The 9,373-nt window shown below is 48.8% G+C and overlaps 1 protein-coding gene across 1 annotated transcript in view; it reads right to left on the minus strand.

Moving 5' to 3' along the window:
• Positions 1-9,373, minus strand: part of FAM117A (family with sequence similarity 117 member A) — a 53,453-nt gene that overhangs the window by 7,417 nt on the left and 36,663 nt on the right. Inside the window, exons 3-5 of the mRNA XM_012802920.2 lie at positions 3,426-3,521; positions 1,604-1,714; positions 856-990 (exon numbers count right to left, since the gene is read on the minus strand). Coding sequence (XP_012658374.1) covers positions 856-990; positions 1,604-1,714; positions 3,426-3,521 — 342 coding nt within the window. The remainder of the gene's footprint in view (positions 1-855; positions 991-1,603; positions 1,715-3,425; positions 3,522-9,373) is intronic.

Raw genomic sequence — 9,373 nt, forward strand, 5'->3', positions numbered from 1 at the left:
TCTCTTGAGGCTGTAACCTCATGAGGGCAGGGGCCTCCTGTGTGCTGGGCTCTGGGAACACAAAGATGAATAGTATATGCAGGGAGCACAATGGGGGCAAACCTAAGTGCTATGAGCCACTACAGGACTGGGGTGCAGATAATTATCAGACTTGTAACATCCTCTTACTTCCCCTTTGTAAACATTCAATGGTACTTGTACCCACAGCTCCAATGGTGTGCATGTGCTTGGGTGTGTATAAAATCTTCTATGTATCCATTTTAAAATTCAACTAGCAGGTACACCATAAACTGAGAAGTGCACCTATTAGAATTATATTCATACTGCCCAACTGACATTCATTCCCCTATTGTACTGTGTCAGTATAAAAATGTGCCTGAGACTGCAGAAAAGGTGGCACATAATTCTGCCTGGGAGTGGGGCAGGGAGAAGGCTGAGCAGGGGCAACTGGGCACGGAGGATGAAGGCACATCACCAGGTAGCACTGGAGGGACATGTTCACACAGGCAATGGGGTAGTGGGAACTGAGGCACAGGTAGGAAACAGTAAGAGCTGGCAGTCTGACTGAAGAAGGGTGCCTTGCCTGACCACTCCCCAACCTAGGGACCCTCCACTCTGCCAATCCTTACTCCTTCTCTTTCTCCTCACTAGTACAAAGCCATCCCCAGCGATGCCCACCCATCTCTGCTGTCGCTGTGCCTAAGTCCATCTGAGACTAATAAACTCCATTTGTGTTCCTTTTGAAGGCTGGTGTTTATATATTGCTGTATATGTAGCCACAACCCCTAAGGCTCCTCCCAGTGACATTCCCAGCTCCCCTCCTCGCTGTACTCCCAGGGTGCAGCTGCCACTCACCCGCAGCAGCTCCTCTTCACCCTGCTCCTTCACAAACACTTCCTCCAGCTCTTGGTTGAGCCCTTCCAGGCTTCTGTGCAGGCAGGGGCTGAGTCGCAGGATAGGGGACCCTGCAGGGAAGCTGGGAGGGGATGCCTGAAGAGGCAAATGAAGCCATCATGCAAAGCCCCACCAACCCCCACAGAATCATTAGCTCTGACCAGGGGATAATGGTCAAGTCTACACAGCAGAACCAAGTGAACAAAGGGTGATAAGGGACAGTTAAGAGTTTGCAGTAGGTCCATCAGTAGGGTTTCCTCTAAAAGTCAGAGCCCCATCAGGTCTGGAGTGCTTTCGAGTCACTGCCTCAGTTGTACAGTGGTAGGGATAGAGGTGAGGGAAATTCAGAAGCAGCCCTTCCAATGTTACCAGCATATCCAAGTTAGCACTAAAACCTCACAAAACAGTGACATGGAAGGGCAGGGGTCCTCAAACTTTTTAAACAGGGGGCCAGTTCACTGTCCCTCAGACCAATGGAGGGCCAGACTGTGGGCCCTGGGACGAGCTGGCTGCTAAGCAGGACAGGCAGCGGTGGCAAAAACACCCGGCAGGCTGGGCAAATGTCCTAGGCGAGCTGCATGTGGCCTGCTGGCCGTAGTTTGAGGACGCCTGTGGTAGGGCGTAGTAGCTGTGAGACCAGGGAGAACTCTGTCCACATAGGGCCTGGCATGCAGGAAGACAGGAAGTGGGGAGAGTCAGGACAACATACCCTCAGTGCTCCCCGCACAGCATGGTCCCCCAACAGTGGGGAACCCCGCTCCTTCTCTTTCCCACCGCGGCTCAGCTTTGTCCTCTGCAGTTGTTGCTTCAACTTGGTAATCTAGCAATCCAGAGAGAGGGAGAGGAGAGGCAGGTGAAGCAAAGCGAAGTGCACCGGGTCCCTCCCAGGTGCAGCTCCTGCCAGAGGCCCATCAAGATACAGAAAAGGAAGATAGGAGCTAATCCTCCATCCCAAAATAGCATGGTGGTGTTAAAAACTGTGATGATAAGCTCCTCAGACAAGCTGGATACCTTACTAACTAGATGGATCAGTTTCCAAAAAATTAAAAATATGCAACACTGAAAATCATCTTGTCTTTCACAGATTCCAAAGGCATGGACTACAACTCTATTTATAGCAATAGAAGATGATGTTTCTGAATGCCAACGGCAGTTCACTCTTTAAAGTATATTCACAACTATCTCAAAGGCCCTGAGTCCAGGAAGGGTGGAAATATTCTCCCCCATTTTAAAGGAGACTATACTACTAGGCTCTCAAGAAGGAATAAGAAGGAATATCGGATTTCATCTTGACTTCCATGTTCAGTCACAATTATAGATTACCATTAATAATTTTGTTTTTCTGAGACAAAGTCTCACTCTGTTGCACTTGGTAGAATGCCATGGCTTTGTAGCTGACAGCACCTCAAACTCTCAGGCTCAAGCGATCCTCTTGCCTCAGCCTCCCAAGTATCTGGGACTACAGGTGCCTGCCACAACATGTAGCTATTTTTTTTGTTAGGGACAGGGTCTCTCTCTTGCTCGGGCTGGTCTCAATCCCATGAGCTCAAGCAATCTGCCTGCCTGGGCCTCCCAGAGTGCTAGAATTACAGGCATGAGCCACACAGCACCCAGCCCATTAATGATTTTGAATATTAACCCCATAGTATGTGTAATTCTGGACCTTCTTGCCCTCAGCTGGAAAATGCCCAGGGGATGCAGAGCTAAATTAAACGGAATTCAGAAAGTGGAACTGCTGTCCATAACCATAAAATTTATGACTATAGCTGAGAAGAAAGTGCTTTTTTAGATTTGCTACTGTGGGTCACTGATGAGTCACCACCCTTAGCAAGTGAGTAACTTGCTTAATCTGATCATTGAAAACTAAGTATTTTTTATTTCCCCCTCATCTTAAACTCACAGTGTATTCACTTCATATTTTCTTATAGTTCTCAGCAACAAAGAGGGCAGAAGCAATTTCCTCTTGTAAAGGGTTGAGGGTGAGTCTAGCGGGTTGATCTTCTCAGGAGCTGCCACACAGCACATCAAGAGGAGCTGGTTTGGGAGCCCTGAAACATGCCAGCTTATGGCTTTCTCTGCCCAATCTCAACCACTTTAGCCCGCCTGAGGGAGAGGGCGAGCCAGGAAAAGGTGTTCAGGAACCCATAATTATTTTTGTTTTCTTTTTTAAAAAAAGGCTGAATAGTTAAATAGAAAATGAGGTTCTCAAGTCCTGGAACTTGCTCCCTGATCTTCCTTCAGTCTCTGAACTGCTTATCTGAATCTAGCCTCAAAGTAAAGTGAGAACAATGGCAGCACACCAGCAGTTGCTGGCCAAACCCCCCCTCACAGGAGGATCTAGGTCCCTAAAACCTGGGCACCAGGAGGCTGAGAGTCAGCTATGAAGGAGCCATCTCACTAGGAAAAGGATAGGTCGAGCGAGGCAAGTGAGACGAGAAATGGGATTTCACTTTGGAGCAAACACCTCACATGGTGCTGGGGGATAGAAAGGGGGTGGCTACCCTTGCCAGGGAGGAAATGGGGGCAGCTACCTCTTTTCGGTGGTCTGTGCTGCCCCAGGATGCTGAGCGCTTGTGTGTGCAGGAGCTGGCTCGTTCACCTTCTAGCTCTTGCCAGGATAGGGGGGTCTGCAGGAGAGAAACACAGTGAGACATAGCAGCTTCTCAGGCAGGCACTGGGGAAGCAGATGCACACAGTTCCTAGGTAGAGGGGGTGGCCCTTTGAAGCCTTCTCTCTCATCTGCTTAGCAACCTCCTGGACACTCTTAGCCTGTTTTCTTTTTTCAGGCTTCTCCACCTGCACTGCCTCCTTCCAAATTGTCCAGCAAATAGGGCCTAGTGATGTAATAGGGCTGACCTTCTCTTTACTTTTTTATGGCTTTTATACATGTATTGTATCTCCAGTAATGCCAGATGCTTCCCAATGGTGAGGACAAGTATTACTTCTCCTATTCCAACCAGCTCCAAAAGAGCACAGGCTCAGGGAATCATTGACATTCTTTATTTTCTCACCCTGTGTGCCTAGCTCAGGCCCAGTTTCCTGGGAGTCCAGTGAAAACAAGTTAACAGACAAGAGTACATCAGGAATCATAAATTGGCAAAACAGGAAAAAGGTCAAAATGGGTCCCCCGACAAAAGCAGGAGTCCTTATGGTGTGATGCCTTAGGTTTATTCCTTGATTTTTCTCTGAACATGTTAAGTTGCTAAAGGGTCCAAAGTCTTCCTGAATAAGTGGGAGAACACATTTTCAGAAAGGAGGGCCCAGAGTTCTGATCCCAGCCCTGATTTCTGACCCCTCTTGGCCCTGTCATCTCCCCGCCCACAACCAGGGCCTGCCCTACTCCTGAGAACGGAGCTCTGTCAGCCATCCCCTCCCCACTGCTGCACAGAAGACGGGGAGCCCAAGATGGGAGGCTGGGGAGTTGGAGAACCACTTCCTCACCCCTCACCCAAGGGAGGAAGCTATGGCTCCAAGCATAGATAGAGCTGAAGAGTCCCAGATCCCTCCCCACCATCAGTATCCCTACTTCCATTCCAAGGGAGGGGCCCCAAGGGGAACGCTCCAGTGGAACCAGTTACTCTCTGACTTCTGTGTACAAGCTGCCAAAAACATGAGGGCCTGGGAACCATCTCCTCCAAGAGATCAGCCGACCTCCCACGAGAGGTTGTTGCAAACAGAAAAGGAGGAGGATGGGGGGAGAAAAAAACCGAACTACTCACCACCCAACAGCTGCTAAGAGGAGCTCAGTGGGGGAGTCTGAGCAGGCTGTGGGAGATGGCCCTGTGTGACAGCTGCAGTGGAGAGGTGCCACTGGGGCCTGGGACTCCCTAGCTCTTCCTTCTCCCTGCTGCCTAGGGATCAGCACTTTTACTGGGCCGTGCGACACAGCCAGGGTGAGACAACTGCCATGACTTCTCTGTACCAATGCTAGCTAGCACCACAAGGGAGAGCACCCAGAGATCCATTCCCCCACAAATCCTTTCTTTAGGAAAAGGGCAGATGGTACATCCTTTGGTACATACCCCAAAGCCCTGCAGGTGAAGCTGGCTCTGACAGAATATGGAAACCAAGCAGCTGGTCTACTTCTAAATGTCTGTGTCTCTTGAAACCAGGATATCATCAGACAGAGCCTTAGAAAGGCTGCCTCAGGTACTGAAAGGATTGAAGACCCATCTCTCCCACAGCCACCTCAACCCAGTAGACACACAAATGGTCCTCCCCATCAGGGCTCTAGAGCCAACCCTATAGATTACTGGCTCTGCCAATCAAAGCTCTGAGACCTGTGTTAAGCCCACTGTTCCTGGAAAGGTGCAAAGGCTATGGAGGAGGATGACTAAGGCTAAAGTAACAAAGATGCCCACTTCCCTTCCTCCCGGAAGCTGCTACTCACGAGCAGGTGGTGAGAGGAAGGAAAAACAGCCACACTCAGGCTGCACCACTTCTACTAAGATCTCATGCAGACCCTTCAAGTCTCTTCCTTCTTCTGGGATACATGAGGGGGTGAAAGGAGATATGCAGGCTAGCAGAGTTTAGAAGGATGTGAAAATCATGACAGCTCGGATGCTCTCTGTCAATCCCATTTTATCGCACTTTTCTCTGCTCAGCGACATCTTCTACCAACTACTGCCTGGTCTGTGTGAACTGTGCTACCAAGGCCATCACTTTGCCTCAGTACCACTGTCTGGTAGAGATCATGGTCTGACCCCTCGTTCCAAGGGCTCCCCATACTAGGCTTTCTGTCCTACTCAGTCTAACCCATCCCCAACTCCTTTTTCTTAGCTTAACACCTGACCTCTAAGCCAACTATTCCCAGTCTTCTCAGCAGGGAGATGCTCCTAACTTGGCTACCTCATACTAACTGCCCCTTTGCTTTGTGTCTCCTCTATACAGATGGGCTCTGGATGTACATCACTTATGCATTCGACAGTTACTAAAGGCATACTATGTGCCAGATACTGTTCCAGATGCTGAGGATGGAATAGCACACGAAATGACAAAAATCCTTATCCTCTCTGAGTTTATGTCTAATTGGGGTGACAGTTTAAACAGTGATAAATGTCAAGGAAAAAAATATAACAAAGAAAGGGGATTGGAAGCCAGGCAGGAAGGGCATAATTTGAAGTGTCAGGAAAATCTCCAATGAGAAGTAACATCTGAATGACCATATGAAGGAGGTGAGGGAGTGAGCCATGTGGATAGCTGAAGTAAGAGTAACCCAGACAGTGGGAGTGTCAGGGGCAAAGGCCCTGAGGCAGGAGCACGCCTGGATATTTGAGAATGATGAGGCTGGAACAGAGTCAGGGGTAGAGAGTAGCAGGAGATGAGGTTAGTAAGTATGACAGGTTAAAAAATGGCTCCCCATGCAGCCCCGGTAGCTCAGTAGGTAGGGCACTGGCCACATACACCCAGGCTGGTGGGTTCAAACCCAGCCCGGGCCAGCTAAACAACAATGACAACTGCAACAATAACAACAAAATAGCCAGGCATTGTGGTGGGCGCCTGTAGTCCCAGCTACTTGGGAGGCTGAGGCAAGAGAATTGCTTAAGCCCAAGAGTTTGAGGTTGCTGTGAGCTGTGACACCACGGAACCCCTACTGAGGGCAACAAAGTAAGACTCTGTCTCAAAAAAAAAAAAAAGCTACCCAAAGGTATTAGGAACCTATAAATGTTACCTTATTTGGTAGTTTTTGATGGTATGATTAAGTTAAGGATCATGAAATGGGAAGATTATCAAGGATTATATGGGTTATATTACAAATGTCCTTATATCTGAGAGAGGCAGAGGGAAATCAGACACAGGCAGAAGATAAGGGACTATGACCACAGAGGTAGAGATTGAAGTGATGTGACTACAAGCCAAGGAATGTCTGTAGCCACCAGAAGACACAAACAAGGAATGGACTCTCCCCAAGAGCCTCCTGGGAGACCATGACCCAGCCAATACCTTGACCTTGGCCAGGGAAACTGAACATGAACGTCCGGTCTCCAGAACTGTGAAGAATAAATGTCTGTTGTTTTAAGCCATTACATTTGAGTTAACTTGCTAAAGCAGTGTCAGAAACCTAATAGTTAGTTATCTTGTGTTTGAAGCTGTTTACATGCTGGTGTTGAGTATTCTTTAGGCAGGAATGTACACAGGTGTAGGCTTTAGCCCTACCCACTGGACCTGGAATGTCAAGAGTGGGGACTATGACCCCTATTCCTGAAGTTCCTGGATAGACAGGACCTTCCTCTTCTGGGTCTCACCACAGAAGTCCAAACCAAGGTCACAGTAAGGCAGGCCACCCTTCAAAGACCTAATCTTTTGGCCACAACAGGGGTCAAGCTATGTTGCATGGCAGCACTGTAAGTATTCATTCTAGATGATCCTTTAGAAGCAGACTAAAGTTTGAGCTCAGTAGCCAAAAGGTCATGCTTGCCCAGGGGACAGACGTACTGGAACATACATATTTAACACCTTGGCCTAAGGGAGAAGCAGAGCTGCTTACTAACTACAAGTGGTCCCATCCAGCTGTGCAGATGATGCTTGGATTACACAAAACTGGATGTGGCTAGCTCCAGGATGCCTGGGAGTGAGATCCCCAAGCAATAAGAGGATGGATAATTGTGCATGGGATAGAAGACAGCTTCCCAGGGAACCACACAGTATACTATGGAGGAGGGGTGGGATGGAGGTGAAAATCCTCCACTCTGGAGTCTCTTTCTTGGCTCCCAGCCAAGTTAAGTTTCTACCCAGACTCCATGACCACAGGCAGCAAGAGTCCTAGCCTTCACTGTCTCCAGTGACCTTGGCACCTAAGTAAGCTGCACACAAAGAGCTGGGCTGGGCCCTGAGAACAGAGCCCACCGTACCTGTGTGGCACTATACAGCAGCACAGCGCTTGGCCTGGTAGGGATGGTCAGTAACTATGTGATCAACTGAAATTCAGCAAGGAATCAGTCCCTTAGGACTCTAGGCCAAAAAGGCAGAAAAAGACTCTGAGGGTGGTCCACTGGCCAGCACTGAGAACTCTGGCTGCAAGTGGTCAAGCCCACCATCTCTGGCCTGATGGTGACTATTGCAAACCTCAGATTTTCCAGCATGTCCCCCTTTTCAAATATTTGGTATAGTTGTCAAACCATATGCTGAACAACTGGTCCTGATTGCCAGTTTGGAAAATAGGCACTATGCCCAGGCCCCCACACCCACAAAGAAAAACATTTTTTAAAGGCCCATGACGGTCAGACCAAACGTGTGTCGTCACTAACTGCTGAGGCACTGGCTTAGGAAAAAGGGGAGGACAGTACACAAGGAGAGAAAGACACAGAAAGGGCATCCTCTCAATGCACATGTGCACCTTCACCTCCAGTCTTCACGACACTCCATGTGGCTTAAAAGGAGCAAAGCTATTTTTTTCAAGGTATAAGTCAGGGCTAAGGGAAAAATTATATTACAGTGGCTTCCTCACCTGACCTAGAGAATGCAGAGGAAATGGGTCTGGGATGAGCAGAATGGAGAGCTGACCTGGGCAGGCAGGTACCCAGGGTCCTATCTGTAGACAGGAGGTGACCAGGAACAGGACTTCGCCCAGACAGTCATTCTTGATGCAGTGAGACCACGTCCTCCCTCCAGAAAAGTACAAGAAGACTCAAAGGCTTTGCACAGCATGAAGGGTGACCATAGCCATTGCGTGAGCTGCTATTATCCACCTTGGCCTTGGCCCAGACCCTAAGAGGGGCCAGCTTGAAGTACTTGGTGGCCAGCTCTGGTTTACAAGCTGACCTGATCATCTCTCTCCCAATGCTTCTCCTGGCTCAAACGTGCAGCATCTCCAAAGCACTTCTTCCCAGTTACCATATTCACACTTCCTAAAACAACCAATTTCTCAAGTATGATCCAGCCATACCCCTCTTCTTCTCTTGCCCCAAATATTTGGGTAACCCAGCTCTCCACATCAGACTGCAAATTGCCTAAGGACTAGTCTTTCTTTCTGCCTAAGAGCTTTAAACTCAAAAAGGAAGGAAATACTGGAATTGTTGGCAATATTGGGATATATTCAAGAACTGGGAGTTGTAGCTCCATTTTCTTCCCTATATAGGCTGCAAGGCCACAGCATACCTGGCTATCTAAATGGCGGGTGTTTTGTGCTGCCCAGGTCTGAAGCTGGTTTGAAATGAGCAGAGTCCTGGCCTTCTCTTGGAGGTTCAGAAGGAAGAGCTGCTTAGCCTGAACCATAACTGTGGCTGCTGACCTCACTGCAAGACATGCCCGGGAATTGTAGGGCTGACAGGGCCCCAAACACACAATCTGGCTGCTGGCTATGGGTGGGGTGGAGGCAGGTAACAAAGCAATCATGAGTGCCTGCCAGTTAGGGTGGATACAACAGAAAGTAAATGACTACACTGGTGAGGCTAGAGAGAAAGGGCAGATGGTGACCAGTATCCCTCCAGCTCATGGCTATTGGGGAAAAATCCTGGCATTAGTCCCTTTTTTTTTTTTT

Source organism: Otolemur garnettii, unplaced genomic scaffold, assembly GCF_000181295.1.
Source record: "Otolemur garnettii isolate 467f Iridium unplaced genomic scaffold, OtoGar3 scaffold00018, whole genome shotgun sequence".
Lineage (NCBI taxonomy): Eukaryota > Metazoa > Chordata > Mammalia > Primates > Galagidae > Otolemur > Otolemur garnettii.